Below are 15,545 nucleotides of genomic sequence, written 5' to 3' on the forward strand. Positions count from 1 at the left end.
TTCCCCGGCGGGTTGTTGCCGGAAGTTCCCGCTCCCGCCATGGCGGCCGCGCCTCCCTGGGGCGGTCCGGAGGCCTCTCTCCGTGTCCCGCCGCGGCTGTGACGGCTCCGCGCCGCCTCCGCGCAGCCCCGGCCATGGCGGAGCCCAGGCTCGCCGTGAGGAGGAAGAGCCGCTCCAGCTCGGACCGCAAGCGGAGCCGCGCCCCGGTGCAGCCCATCGCCGCCAGCTCGCCGGTGGCTCGCAAGAGACCGAGCTCTGGTCGCGAGGGGCCCCCGGCGGAGGCCCCGGTAGGGGATGTCGGGATCCTGGGCCTGGTGGCGGGGCGGGGAAATCCGTCTGGGAGGGTGGCGTGTGTCGGGAAGGGCCGTGCTTTGTATGAGAGGGTATGATGCCGTTTGGCTTGCCTTTAAAAAAAATCGTCTCTGTCAGCTCTCTGCTTATGTATCCTGCCTACTTGTAGGATACCTGTTTCACTGAGTCAAGGCGTTCCTTCAGAACCCAAACTGAGTTCTCCTCACCGACGACATCAGACAAAATACTTTTGTGTTAAGTTGGGGCAGGCTTAGGTGACTTGCCCCTGATGTTTGTTCTCTGCAAGTTATTCTGCCTTCTGTGGTGTTGCTTCAGGGTGCTAATAACTCCTCTTTTGTTTTTGCAGTGCAGTAACGATAGCGAAGAGGATATGTTTGGTGACTATGACAGCTTCTATGGAAACGATTCATTGCTGGCTCAGGTGGATGATGTTGAGCACAAACACCTGCAGGACAAAAATACGGATGTGAAAGCAGCTGGAGAGATCATACTTGGGAACCTTCAGGCAGGAGCTCACCAGAAAGAGCAAGATAGCTTTTCTGCTTCAGAAAATGTGATTGTCCTTAAAAGTGACAAAGAGCGTGCTTGCCAAATGCGTGACAGTGACCCAGCTGATGGTGATCAAGAACTGACTGAGTCTATTTTAGATGACTTGCCATTATCACAACTTGTGTATTTTGAAAAAATGGATGAACTTTCTTCTGCTTTTAGAACATCTCCAGTCTCAAAAGCGGGGGATGAATGTGTGAATTTTTCCTCAGATAAAATTAGGGGCCCATCGTCTTTTTATGCTGGTGCTGAATGCAGGAACAGACCTACTGACTCTTCCTCACACTCAAAGTGTGTTTTAATTAAAACTGAGAGTCTCAAAGATCACCTGAAAAGTGCTATGACTGGAAATGCCAAAGCCCAGACTCTGCAGGTCTCTAAAACCAAGCAGCTTAAAGAAGCTGTTTTATCTGAAGAGATTTTTGTGGCTAAGAAAACTATTGAATCTTCTTCTGTTGATATAGGCCCTTTTTATGGATTACCTAGGAAAGTTAAGGATTTATTCAGACAACTTCGAGGGATTGAAACACTTTATGGTAGTGTAACTAATGGTCTGTTGGAAAAAAAGAATTGCTAGTGGAGTATTGTTTGTTTCACCCATTATGCTGTAAAAAATATTTAAGCTAATGCTTTGTGTAAACCACACTGGAAAGTAGTCGCTCTGTTTTAGCAGGTGGCTGTTTTGGTGTTTTAGATGGATGGAATTGGTGGATGGTATCCAGCTGGATTATGGAATACCTTGGAAGCCACCATCACTGAACGCTTTAAGTGCTTTATTGGGGAAAAGCTCTCAAACACTGAGCTTAAAGTATTTTATATGAAACACAGGGATTTTGGTATCAACTAACATGCCCCTGGGATTGCTGATAGTCCCTTTTTCATTTTTCAGAGTGGCAGCACGACTGCTTAATGTTAGAATCCCTGCAGCAAAGAAAGAACTTGATATACTCATTGCCAACCGGTGGTGGAAAAACTCTTGTAGCTGAAATAATAATTCTCCAAGAATTACTCTGCAGGCAGAAGGATGTTCTGATGATCCTGCCGTATGTTGCCATTGTGCAAGAAAAGGTCTGGATACAGTATTTCTGATATGCTTTTTTACTTGCTCACTTGCCTGGTTTTCAGCAAGCTCCCATGGCTTTTATGAATATATGGTGGGAAGTGAGTGACCTCTCCTAAGTGCTGCTCTGAGGGTCAGTAATTTTGTAATGGAACAGACATAAATGATGAGGTGAAGATGTTGAGTTATGAAGTAAAGGGTGCTGAATTTTGAAATAATGGCTTTTTGTGATGTTTTGTGCTGCCCAGCTTGCTAAGGAAGTGATCTCGAAATAAAAACTAACATTTTTTGGCATAAAGGGAAAGTTAGTTTCAGAGAACAGATGAAACCCAGTTTGATAATACGTGTAGATGCTTCAGTTTTGTAGCTGGAATAGGTATTCTTAGCTAATATATGTTCACTAATTCAAGCAGCTGATTGTGATGTGGGTTGGTTTTATGTACATTGAGTTCTTGAGGCAGCTCTGAAATCCAAAATGAGCGTGAATTTATTCTCTAATTGATTTTCTCTTATAGGTTAGGGGTTTATCGAGTTTTGGGATAGAATTGGGTTTCCTGGTTGAAGAATATGCAGGAAGTAAAGGAAGATTTCCACCAATCAAAAGGAGAGTAAAAAAATCTCTTTATATTGCTACTATAGAAAAAGGACATGCTCTGGTGAACTCCTTAATCGAAACAGAAAGAATCGATGACCTCGGCCTGGTTGTGGTAGATGAGGTAGGCCACAAGATGTACTCAGATTTATCAGATGCAAGTTCTTTTAGGTTTCTAATAAGCAATTATTTAGGAAGGAGCAGGTTTTTGCTTGATTGGTTTAGCCTAGAGTGTTCATCATGAAATTACTTTTGTTTTTTGTGTTCTGAATTGGTACATGATTCTGTAATTCTGAAAGTTATTTTTCTTTAAATGAAGCATTTATTGCTATTTCAGAGTAATAAATTTTATGTTGAGAGATCTACTGTGGTAGTGGTTGATGGTGAATTCCTGCATAACTTGTCATTTAGAAGTCTCTAATGGGTTACAAAAATCCATGAAGAATTTTAATTGTATGGAATGTATTTTATGAATCCCAGAACTTAATTCTTAGAGATGTAACCATGCAACTTTGTGTCTGGTGTTAATAGTGACGCAGTGAAACATTGACAAAAAAAGAAAAATACCAAGTAACATTTGGCTGTGAGAATTGCCCCTTGCTGTGCTTTTAAGTGGTGGGGCTGACTTGTGCTACCAAGGGTTAGTTGTGGGGTTGAATAACGTGTATGGCATCTAACAGGGATTTTAATTCATGGAATTCTTCAGGCTGACTGACCATACTTTAGCACTGTAGCTTCTAAACAGAGGGCAGCTGAAGCACTAACTTCTAGTTTTTCCGGAAGCTGGCTGCTAGGAATGCTTTTACTCTAAGGGCTACTTAAAACATGTTTTGTTTAAAATTGCCTTAGGCTGGTGAATACAAAGATCTCCATGCTGACTGTTTACTGTCAGGAGTTAACTTGTCAGTTGTGCTCTAGTTAAATGGAAGGTAAATCTTGTTTATGGAAGGTAAATCTTGTCATCTACATTTGCCCTTGAGTCTGTTTTTCTGTGATTCTTAAATGCTTTTTAAGTGAGGTTATATATCTGAACGTAGCAATCCAAATTTACAGGAGGGATATCATGAGGAAGTCCAACAAACACAGTTCTGTAGTATTTATTTAGGTCTATATATTTTGGAGGTTGTTTTAGAAATACTGGCAACTCAGTAACATTCTTGCCTTTTCTTTTTCCCTTCTGTGCACAGCTGCATATGCTCGGTGAGGGCAGTCGTGGAGCAATTCTGGAAATTACTCTGGCGAAAATTCTTTACACCAATAGTAAGTCATGGCTGCAATTAATGTCATTAACATTTCATAGTTGTGGCCTCTCTAGAGAGAAGTCATACTCTCACTTTCTGGATTTGTGCTGTTTTGGCTGCTTTTGAAAAGCGCAGCATGACTCCATGTATTAACAGCATTTACTCATTAAGTGTTAATTGACCCGCTAATGTTTTTGAAGCTCTTACAATAGGTCTCTGGAAAATCTTGAGTATTGTCAAAAGTCTTCCATTTCTTTGTAGGAGCCCTTTAGCCATTCCAATTAAATGCTCTGTTTTTACATTTAAGTCTCTGGTAATATTTTGTAACTTAGTATTATTTCTTAGTTAGTTAGTATTTCTTTAGTAGCTGCCTTTCCCTTCAAACCTGCTACTTTGGCACCATGAATGACTAATGATGAAGAAGGAGTCTTATGACTGAAACACTGAGCAGAAGTGTTAAAAAATGGTAATGTGACAACAAATTTACTTTAACTTCTTGTTTGACAGAAAAGACGCAAGTCATTGGAATGAGCGCGACGTTAAATAATGTTGGAGACCTGCAAAAGTTCCTGCAAGCAGAGTACTACACTAATGATTTCAGACCAGTATGTATACAAGTTGCCAGGAACTAGTAAAGAAGATATTTGCCCTTAAATTATAGTAAATCTCTTTAGGATTGTGTCCCAGCTTTTGTGCTGTGTATAATATAAGGCCTGCTATTGCTCTCAATTGCTAACAGTACAATAAATAGTACTGTGCACTTCTAAATACACAAATGCAATACCCTTTATATTGCTGTGCTAAGGCATTTGTTTCATTTTAACTAAAGCAATTCCTAAATTACAGCTACTGTGATGAATCATTGCAGTCCATTTGATTTAACTAGAATCTATGCTGCTCGGGCTTGTATGCTGTCAGGACAGCATGGTTTATGAATAGTTCATGGGATACAATATTTGGCATTCTCCATTACGATTCCATGCTTTATCAAGGCAAATAATTAAAACAATGAACTTCTTTTAAAAATTCTAAACTGTGTGCTTGTGTACAAGTATGTGTATGACCTGTGATGCTTAGAAAAAATCTGTAGCTGTACATCAGCAACAGCTTTAGAGAAAACTGAGTCATTTAACTGAAGTTTCTCTTTGTGGCTTCTATCTTGCTAGGTAGAATTAAAAGAATACATAAAGATACGAGATACCATTTATGCAGTTGACAGCAAAACAGAAAATGGCTTTGCTTTTTCACGTCTCCTTAATTTCAAGGTAAAAACAAAGTGCATATAGCTTCTTTGAACTGTTGTGAAAGATACTATTTTACACTGATTTGCTTACAGACCTTTTACTAGAGAAATTACTTAAACATGATCATTCATTTGTAGTACCCATGAGAAAGAAGTGGTAGGCTTTGGGAAGGAAAAAAGCCCTAAAATACTGAATGCTTAACTTGATTTTCACTTCTTTTTTACTCTTCAAGGTAGAGGTTTCTTCAGTATTTTGACGTGTGGAGAGTAATGTGTTTGAGTATTCCAGATACTCTATGTTTTCTGTTTGGGGGTGGCTTTTCTCAACAGTTGATCACTCTTAGTTCTGAAAGAAGATATCTTTTGGGGAGTTTGCCAGCTTACTACTGCCTTGTAGGGATTCATTTCAACTTTTACAAAGAAAAACGTGTCTTATGGTAGACTGCCAGTATCACAAGTGTTGCTAAAAGAAAATTAAGTATTAAGAGAAAAAGCAAAGAATTTGATTTGTGTATCCATGTATCCCTCAAGTTAGATGTCTTTCAAGTGAGGATTGGGAGAAAACCTTATCCTACAACTTCTTGGAATTGCATCACATTGAATCCAATGGGAGTATTCAAGCGATGGTTGAGAACAAGTATTGAATATTTAGGTTATGACTTAACTTCTAAATTTAAATATTTGTCAATCTATGTTTGTTACAGTATTCTAGTAATCTGGAGAAAGCAGATCCTGACCACATCATTGCACTGGTTACTGAAGTTATTCCTAAATATTCCTGCCTTATCTTTTGTCCCACTAAGAAGAACTGTGAAAATGTGGCTTCAATGGTGTGCAAGTACCTCAAGAAGTAAGTTTCTGTCTTTTTTTTTTTTTTTTAAATTATAGGTGAGATAATTGCTTACAATTTAGGATTTATTGTCATCTAGTTTGCAAATGTCTTTCCCTGGTGATTAGAAGTAAATACTTTGAACATGGAATCATATAAAGTTGCTAACTGCATAAGTGATAGCAAACTGTGAAAGGCTTATGAAACAAAACCTTTTAAAAAATTCTTACTTTTATACCAAAATAGTTGAAAGAAATTATTGTCAGAGGACAAACACTAAAGAAAATAAGGAAACGCATACTAAATTAATCTAACTTTGGCACTGGTTGCTGGAAGCTTAGAAAACAAACATTTTTCTCTATAGCCTGGTATCTGGTCATGTATTTTAGTAGTCAGTTGAATATCTGTGTTCCATACCCACTTTGGAAATCTAAGCTGTAAAATGTAAAGCAGGCTTCATTAACAAGGAAAATAAAGTAAGACATAAGACTGACTTCATTTAAATATGATTCTGTCAACTCATAATGATCTGGCAAAGTGAAATTTATGTAGTAAGAAACTATATTAAAATGAACGATCCCCTCCCTTGCTATCAAAATTGAAACCATTTTAGCTGTACCTATAACCTTCACTACTGGCCCTATATCCTTTGTTTGGTGCACTCAATATCTACACCCAGCCAGTATTTGATCCCTTCTGTTCCTGTGCTTCCAAACAAGAAGGGTTCTATTGCAACTAAATCAGCCTCCTGTGTATTGCTGCTTTAAAGTTACTGGAAATAACTATTTCTTCAATCTAGATGTTAGAGGAATGGATGATGAACAGAAGTAGACAGTAAGCGTGTCTCCTGGTTTTTATTTTCTTTTTAGTTAATGATTTGTCAAAGTCTAAAGAAATGTTTTTCCTCCTCCAAGAGAATTTAGAGCTCACAGGGAGAAAGAGAAACAAGATCTCATCAAGAACCTAAAGAGTATTGGAAATGGAACTGTCTGTCCTCTTTTGAGGCAAACAATTCCTTTTGGTATTGCCTATCACCATGGTGGCCTTACAAATGATGAAAGAAAAAGCATAGAGGAAGCTTATTCTTCAGGTGTCCTGTGTCTGCTTGCTTGCACAGCCACTCTAGCTGCTGGAGTCAACCTGCCAGCTAGAAGGTCAGTAACAGAAACATTTAATTTTTGCATAGACTTTTTGCTTTGTAAAAATAATTGTTTTAATAACTTGGAAATCTCAGTGCTATTTAAAGTGTGTTTCTGCTTTTACCAGGAAATTGGAAGTATAAGGGATTTTGTGTTCAACTTGGGACACAAGACTGTGCAGTATTTATGTAGGAGAAGTGAATCAGTAGGAAGTACGTCAGAGTATGTAACTGAAGAGCACTTATCTAAATGGATTAAGGAAATTTTAATAAATTGAAAAATGCTTCAGTGTTTTTAGTAGGGTTATTCAAGACAACAGTGGTTTCTTTAGATACTGCCCTAAGAACAGTGTTTAAATTGTAAAATAAACCTTTTCCAAGGAGTTACAGTTGGAATATGTTTTAACACAAAAATGTATTATCTTTTCACATACAAGTTCTGATTATGGGGCTGCTGTACCTTGTGTGACCAAAGACTGCTAAGAATCCACTTCTGTGTGCACATTTAATACACCTTAAATAATTTAATGCTTTACAATTGATCTACACATCTGTCCAAAGAGGTGCATTTGATTTTTATTAGTTACTAGGTAAGGGGCACATACAAAGAATGATTTTGAATTTGTAACATTTTATTGCTGCTTTAGTAATTCGAATATAAAGCATAACTTATTAAGGGCTTCTTTGTAGGGTGATTCTCAGGGCTCCTTATGTTGCCAATGACTTCCTGAAGAAGAATCAGTATAAACAAATGATTGGAAGAGCTGGTCGAGCTGGTATTGACAGTGCTGGAGAAAGTATTCTCATAGTGCAAGAAAAAGACAAACACTTGGTAAATTTTAAAAAGCTGTTGGTAATTTAAATTGCTGGGTTAAGATGGTGGAAAAAACAGGAGGAGCTGAGCTGCCTAGCTTAATTTTTGGTCACTTCTTAAAAATGTAAGTATTTGACTTATGTAATAGTATCTTTATGTGGTTTGTTTTCAGATATCAACTGTAAACCTCAGATGTTTACACTTATATATACAATTCAGCTTATAAAGAAAATTGGGGGGGGGTAAGTGTAAAATTAATGTATGAATATTCCTCTGTACTAATATATTCCTTGATCATTTTAGGTTCAGGATTTAGTTCACAGTCCTTTGGAGAATTGCTACAGCAATCTTCTGCTGGAGTTGACCAAGGGAATGCAGAGCCTGTTGTTATCTTTGGTTGGACTGAAGGTATCAATTAAATCTTCTCTGTGAGTAACTTAAGTGCTTGGAAAATGCCAAGAAAATGTCACTTGTTGAGTCTGTAGAAAAAGACAGACTGCTTAAACACTTGGACTTACAAGTTCAGAACAGCTTCTAATCAGATAAGGACAAAAATTTGATTAATCTTTTCATTTAACTCACTTATTAAGTAATCATGTAACACAATTACTTTATGTGTAAAAGCAAAAATTACATCTACTTTATTATACTATACAATATTAATATTTCTATTTTTGATACTTGATTCAGAATACAAATAAAACAGTGGAAACGAGTTAACATGATGCAGTATCTGTAATAATAGAACAGATGGAGAGCAGTCCTATCAGATCCACCACCGAGTATCTATCATTCTATTTGTAGGGATGTATTCTTACAGAAACACAAACTCGTCCTTTATTCGGTATTTTTTTCCTATATCTTATTAAGTGTGTGAAATTATAACTTCAAATATGCTAATCATTTCCCAACTGATGCAGATAGCAGTTACCCATGAGGAAGTGGACAATTTTATGTGCTGTACATTGCTGGGTGTTCAGCAGCAGCTGCTGCCCAAAGAGAAGAGCCTCTCAGAGATAATTAAAGATGGGCTGGAAAATCTAAAAGAAAAAGGACTGCTAAAAGGAAGAATATCTGAGAAGGACCACAATTCCAAATGTTCGCTGACAATCACACCCTTGGGTAAAGCTACATATAAGGGTAAGGCTTTTTTTATTCCTCTTATTAAACTGCAATGAAAAATCAGTTGCAGAGAAACAGTTTTACTGCATGATGTACTGGAGTGAAAATGGGAGTGAAGCAGCCCATGACTGAACACAGTGGCAATGACATGTAATAATATTGATCCCAGTGGGAACAAAACCAGAACTATACCCCTTAAAAATGACTTAAAGATTTGATTTAGTTGTTGTAATCATAGTGACTCGGGACCTTGTTTTATAATTCATTGTTATGAACAGGTTATTTTAACCAGAAGGATTTATTGGAAAGCTTAAGAGGGAAAGGGAGTATATGACATGTAGACCAATTGTAATAAAAAAAAAATATGTATATAAATCTCTTTTCCTGTATATCGTAAAGATTTTGGGGTATGGAATGCAATTGAAATAGGATTAATCTGAAGGGTTCCTTCAATCTACAGCATTATTGCAGGATTTCATTAAAGCCAAGGCATTTTGCAAAGCACTCCAAAACCACACAGAATGAACATGCATGGAAATAGGTGAGTGCCTCTCCTCAGTTTGGCTTCACTGCTCATGTTAGGTCAGAACAGTTATTCACATTACAGATACTTCTCTCCAGTTCAGATGGCATAACAAGCTTTTGTGGAAGACAAAGACTGATTCTATGTTAAAACGTACTTCATTTAACTCTGTGTGCCTGTTTATAATTGTACTTACTCTTACCCTCTGTGCTTATTCTAGGCTCTATAGACTTGGCATACTGCAATCTCCTGTACAGAGAATTGAAGAAGGGTTTGGAGGGGCTGATTCTTGAGAGCAATCTTCATCTCCTATACCTGGCAACTCCCTATGATTTGACTTCGAGCTGTAGCCCAGATTGGATGATATACTTGAGACAGGTGAGAATTTGCTAGCAAACATGCATTGGGGCATTCAGTAATCCTGGGTATTAAATTTGCAGGGGGTTTGTACACACAGGACATGTTGTGGGGTAACAATTTGATGGGAAATATGCTAATTTTTTACTGGGGAAGCACTAAAATCTATTTAATTCTGTTAAAATGCGGCATTCAGAGATGGACAGTTACAGATAATTCAAACAAGTAGGCAAAGAAGCCACAGATCTGCCTGTGACTAGTGACTGTAGTACTACTCTACTGATTTTACAGAGATACTGAAAAGTATTGTTTCACTGTAAATAATACACTTGTGTTTCCTATAATATGAAAAGAACTAAATATCTGAAAATTCTTTATAAAATCTTATTTTAGTTCAATCAGCTAAGTGCAGCAGAGCAAAAAGTAGCAGATATTGTGGGAGTACCTGAAAGCTTTATTACAAAAAAGGCTTCTGGTCAAGCCATCAGAAAGGTAGGTTGGAGATTTCTCATACCTAAGATAAAAGTTTAGTCATTTCATTTGATTATTTACAAATTCTAGATTATTTTTCTGCTAGTGTTGTTTATTACTGTTCTGATTGTTAAAGTTCTTTTAACCTCATTGGTTGGTTTTCTTAATGTTTTAATGTCTTTGTGTGTAATATAGAAATGTTTTAAAGCTGTGAAGGGAGTAGAGGTGAAAAGATTTGCCTTGTAGTACCAAGAGAACACCTGCAGTGTGATACTGGCTCTGCATTCTAGCTTGTTTTATTCCTAGAATGTGGACATGGCTGTGGTGAACAGGCTCTACCTGACATTTGTCCTTTATACCTTACTGAAAGAGACCAATATATGGAGTGTTTCGGAGAAATTTAACATGTCCCGAGGATATGTGCAAAATCTCCTCAATTCTGCTGCCTCCTTTGCATCCTGTCTTCTACATTTCTGTGAGGTACTGTGTTAAAAGAATGGAAATAAATTCTTTGTTGGTTTGGTTTTGCAAAATCTGGAGTTTGGCTCTCTTACTTTAGAACTGAATACAGGTGTGGTATTTCACCTTTCCTGTGCAAAAATGTTTCTTCACCTTTCCTGTTCAAAGTTATTTTTCCTACTGAGCAGAGCATGCTCATACAATGACATTTCTGATAGTAAAAGTAAGCTTTATGCACTGAGAATGTGAAAATATACAAATTGTACAGGGCATTGATTACTGTCAGTGCTGTTGGGGAGATAATTGAAATAATGCATTGCTTATCCTTTAGAATTGCCCCAGCTTTGGGATGTTCAGCTGAAGAGTGCTGAATACATCTCTGCAACTGTCTGAAAGGATGACTAGAAATAATTGTGCTTCCCCCATCTGAAAGCCAAATATATGCTTGTTGCCATAGGAGAGTTTTGTCAGTCATATTCCCCAAATACAGAACTTTGGATCTGATTTTTAGCCATCTTTATCTCTGCAGGAATTGGAAGAATTCTGGGTTTATAAAGCCTTGCTGACAGAACTTACCCAGCAGTTGACATACTGTGTTAAGACAGAACTCATCCCTCTGATGGAGGTAGCAGGGGTTCTAGAGGTCAGTAAAGGTGGCTTGATGAAACTTTTCAATGTAAACTTGTGTGCTAAATGTTGCTGTGCCTTTCAAGTGTATCTGAAAGACCAAACTAATTTGTTACTGGGACTCCATCATAATGTGGATATTCTACAACAGCCTGGAGGTTGGAGGAAAAGTGAGCTGTTGAGGAAATGGGAGCTGGAGCCAATGTTTTTCTTCTGGCTGCTGCCACAGCAGCTGTGAAAATACTGTGTTTGGACAATAATTTAGCTGTATACTTAGTTGGAAAACAGAGTCCAGGTTTCTTTTGTGGTAAGGATTCTTCAGTTCATGGGAGTAAAGAGGAATAAGAATTTACATATTTAAGTTAGAAGATCCTTACAGAAATATGCAAAGTCCTATTGGGAACTTTGGCAATCATTTGCAGTGCTGCATGCACTTTAAATAAGAAATTTAACCAGTCTCTGAATCAAAGACTCCTATTAGAATAAAAGCTCTTTTGGGGCTTCAGTCCAAGGTTATGCTCTTCGCAAAATGATTTAACTTGCCTATCCAGCCTATTGTAGAATCAGTTTGTCAGAAAACCATTGAATTTAGTGGTAGTAAGGCTTTAATCTGAGAACAAGACAGACACCTCCAAAGAATGTGGGACTGTCGTTCCTGTCAGTGACAGTGAATGCAGGAAACATGGCAATAAGAGAAGACAGCAGAGTTGGTATCATCTAGGCTCAGAGAAAATAAAGGCAAATGGATTCCTGAGAGCCCAGTTAAGATTGCTGGGGTGGTAAATCTTAGTGGTAAAGCTCTGCTTTTGGGCTATAAAGATTCTCAGTGAGTATTCATGTTAGAAAGAGAAAAAAGGGAGTTGGATTGATATGCAGAATGAAATGTTTGAGGTTGGTGTAGAGGTTGCCATTTACCAGTAATTCTTATTTCCTGTTCTGATAATCTAACACAGTTTTGTACTTTCAGGCACGAGCAAAACAGCTTTACAATGCAGGGTACAAAACTTTAGCTCACTTGGCTAATGCAAATCCAGATACTCTGGTCAAGATGATTGAGCACTTGTCACGACGTCAAGCCAAACAAATTGTTTCATCTGCAAAGGTGAGTTAGAAACAAAGGTATAAAAACCTGCTTCAGAACTCCCAGTATGTCAAAAGTGGATGTCTGAATGACATTACAAGGGAAGGATTTGGTTTACTGGTGAAGGCACTAGAGTATGTTTGTGATCCAAATACTGATCTGTACTAAGAACAATCTGTTGTATACAGGATAGTGCCAAGTGGTGCTGCTTTTCAGAGGGGCAGCAAAGGGCAAAAATGCTTGACAGCTTGTCTGATGAAATGTGGGAATTGAATGAGTACAGTGGTCTCTGTGCTGGAAATGCTCAGTTCTGCCAATATCTCAGGACTTATCTTACAGAAGTTCTAGTGGTAGTTGTGACACAAGAACAGGACTTCTAGGATTGTAGAAATGGAAACCAGCAAGGTGCACAGTTAACCTCACCTATTTAGGTTGCTTTGTCATGCCCTGTTATTCTTTCCTTTCTTTTCCATTTTGAATATGCCGGTTCTGTAACAAACACTGAGTTGTGTCTAAACAAAAACATGCAGGAAGTACTTTATCAAGTGATGGTATTCTCTATCTCCGTTCATTATCTGCTGTTGCAATGGCATTGGCTTCACATTTGCACATTTGATTCTACTAAAAGAGCAAGCTCTTGGTGAAGTAAGGGAATGTCCAGAATAAAAGGATGCGTGGTTGGTGTAAAAATAAGGCAGTCAATTAGAAAGTTTTGGTTTGTACATTCTCACAAAGTAAACATGCTAACTTTGGGGGTTATGCACTTAAAAGGTCACATTCAGATAATGTTGCTGTAGGCTTCTTGCTGCTTTTTTATTTTGCTGCTGTGGGAGCCAAAAGAAAGTGATATATGCAGATTCCTTATCTACACCAATGCCAAATCTAGCAATCTAGCCTACTCTCATGGTCAGATATTAAATTCATGGAGTTTTCTCTAACTGGGAAGTTAGAAGAGTGCTTGCATGGGGTCCTGTTCTTCTCCGACTGCCAGCAACAAACTGTCAGGGCAGTGGATTAAACAACTGCTGATATCAGGAGTCCTGTATGTCTGGTGTAAAATGCTGTAGTAAGAATTTCAAATAAAGGAAGAAGTTGGCAACTCAGCAGGCACAACTTTAAAAATGTTTACTCCAATGTGGAAAATAAATATCTAAGGTTAATAATGTTCCTTAATAGTTCCAGACAAAACTGTTTATGTTCTGTAAATTTGGCATATTGTGTGATGGCAGAATCCAGAAAACCAACTGTGTGCTGTATGAATTTTTGCATGACTGCTTTTTATATGGGTGTACTCTAATCAAAAAAAAAATGTTGGTGCAAATGTTAGTCCTTTGAGGCAAAGCTGCTGCAGTCCTGGGAGCAGCAGCAGAAGTCTTTCACAGACCCAGGTGCAAGTTTGGAAAGAAACACTGGTGTTTTAATCTGTCTAAGAGTTATAGCCACTGCTTGTATTTGTTTTCTAATTTTTGTTTCTTTGTTTTTTCTTATTGTAGATGCTGCTGAGTGAAAAAGCTGAGGCTTTACAGGAAGAAGTCGAAGAACTCTTAAAGGTGCCAACAGATATCCCAGGGACCCACTGACTCTCATGAAGAGAAATCATGAATCCAAAATCTGGATATTTTAAAGTTTTTTACCTCTCCTGTTTAAAGATGCTGTAATTTAATAAATATTTAATGCCTTTTGTATACCACAATTTTGAGTGAGTTCTGAGTTCAGAATGTTTCCTGGAAAGTGGACTTCATTTGAAGGTTTGGATTATGAACTTCTTGAGCAATAGGACAGAATCATAATTCATTCCTGGTTTTAGACATAGCCCTAGGAGTGCTTTGGGGGTTGGACTGACTGCCTGGTGTGTACTTCTGCTGGGAGCTTATGTTCACAGCTCACTTATATAATATCTTTGGATATTCCCTTTAGTACACTTGCACTTGAGTGAGCTACTCCAAAGTTCCTGCTTGCAGGATTCTCTGTACTCTAAGTGTAGCTAATGGAAGGAGAGAAATAGAGCTGCAATTCATAACAAAGAAGTTGTCCCAGAGTTGTGCAAGAGGTCATAGGTGATGCCTAGTTTAAGCCTTTTTTAAAAATGCAAATATCAAATTTGTACCCAGCCTCTGGCAATTCCCTGAGATAATTCTTTCAAGATGCTTCTGAAGCAGTCTTCCAAACAGAAAGTTTACTTTTTTTTAAGGTTTTTTAATTTCTTGCTTAAATGTGAAGACTAAATAAAGATGAAGTCTTAAAGAACTGACCTTTGAGAAGCCCTGTCAAGTTCTGAGACCCCATGGGCATGTGTCGGTTGCACTAGTCAGGATTTTTAAAGGTATCTGAACCAGATTTTCTCCAGCAAAAGGTTAAGCTTCATGAAAGTAGTTTTGAGGATGCCTGAACCTTCCTCAGTTGAGATTCAGTAAACTTCGAAGCTGGTGTGTAGTACTTGACAATGGCCTGCACATTAAGGCAGACTTGAAAGCTGGGGCAGCCTGGTGCATTAAATTACAGATCCATAGGCTGGTTTGGGTTGGAAGAAACCTTAAAGATCACCTAGTTCCAATCCCCCTGCCATAGGCAGGGACATCTTTCACTGGCCCGGGTTTTTTAGAGCCCCACCCAGCCTGGCCTTGAACACCAGGGATGGGGCATCCACAGCTTCCTTGGGTAACCTCTGCCAGTGCTTCATCACCCTAACAGTAAAGAATTTCTTCCTAATATCCAATCTAAATCTCTTCTTTTAGTTTAAATCCATTTCCCTCTTGTCCTATCACTATCTGCTCCTCTAAAAAGTCTGTCTCCCTCATTTTTTATAAGCGCTGGAGCCTTCTCCATGAAGAACAACCCCAGTTCTCTCAGCCTGTGTTCATAGGAGTGGTGCTCCAGCCCTCTGAGCATCTCCATGACCTCTGAATCTGCTCCAACAGGATCCATGGCTTTCTTGTGCTGAGAACCCTAGAGCGGGATGCAGTATTCCAGGTGGGGTCTCATGAGGGTGTGAAATTAGTTTTGAATTATGGTAGCCAGTGTACTGGCACATCTACATATGGCACATCTGTGTAAAATTGGGTGTCTCTTCTCAGTAAAGGAAAAGTAAGATAAACCTTAGTTAAACTGGGGGCTTGTTACTCAGGTT

The 15,545-nt window shown here is 38.4% G+C and overlaps 1 protein-coding gene across 2 annotated transcripts; it reads left to right on the plus strand.

Moving 5' to 3' along the window:
* The first annotated feature begins 30 nt into the window (after nt 1-30).
* On the plus strand, nt 31-14,111 carry HELQ (helicase, POLQ like). Of its 2 annotated transcripts, XM_042049773.1 has the most exons (18): nt 31-287; nt 659-1,397; nt 1,751-1,929; nt 2,437-2,637; nt 3,701-3,773; nt 4,262-4,359; nt 4,921-5,019; nt 5,702-5,847; nt 6,741-6,980; nt 7,655-7,796; nt 8,082-8,186; nt 8,699-8,918; nt 9,644-9,801; nt 10,174-10,272; nt 10,558-10,731; nt 11,240-11,353; nt 12,305-12,439; nt 13,912-14,111. In XM_042049773.1, the coding sequence occupies exons 1-18, from the start codon at nt 135-137 to the stop codon at nt 13,996-13,998; spliced, it is 3,162 nt and encodes a 1,053-aa protein (XP_041905707.1). In that variant the 5' UTR covers nt 31-134; the 3' UTR covers nt 13,999-14,111. The 2 variants fall into 2 exon arrangements, with proteins under 2 accessions (XP_041905707.1, XP_041905708.1); XM_042049774.1 differs by lacking the exons at nt 31-287; nt 1,751-1,929 and having other exon boundaries at nt 1,238-1,397.
* Nucleotides 14,112-15,545: the final 1,434 nt, after the last annotated feature.

The sequence above is a fragment of the Corvus kubaryi genome, unplaced genomic scaffold (genome assembly GCF_017639235.1).
Source record: "Corvus kubaryi isolate FWS band 111438036 unplaced genomic scaffold, C.kubaryi_AGA036_p1.0 71, whole genome shotgun sequence".
Taxonomy (NCBI): domain Eukaryota; kingdom Metazoa; phylum Chordata; class Aves; order Passeriformes; family Corvidae; genus Corvus; species Corvus kubaryi.

Excerpts from the sequence above, each read along its gene's own strand:
- HELQ (XM_042049773.1), top strand. The coding sequence starts at position 135 with ATGGCGGAGCCCAGGCTCGCCGTGAGGAGGAAGAGCCGCTCCAGCTCG. Across the intron at positions 8,187-8,698 it reads TATCTTTGGTTGGACTGAAG|ATAGCAGTTACCCATGAGGA; the intron begins GTATCAATTAAA and ends CAACTGATGCAG. Across the intron at positions 8,919-9,643 it reads GGGTAAAGCTACATATAAGG|GCTCTATAGACTTGGCATAC; the intron begins GTAAGGCTTTTT and ends TGCTTATTCTAG.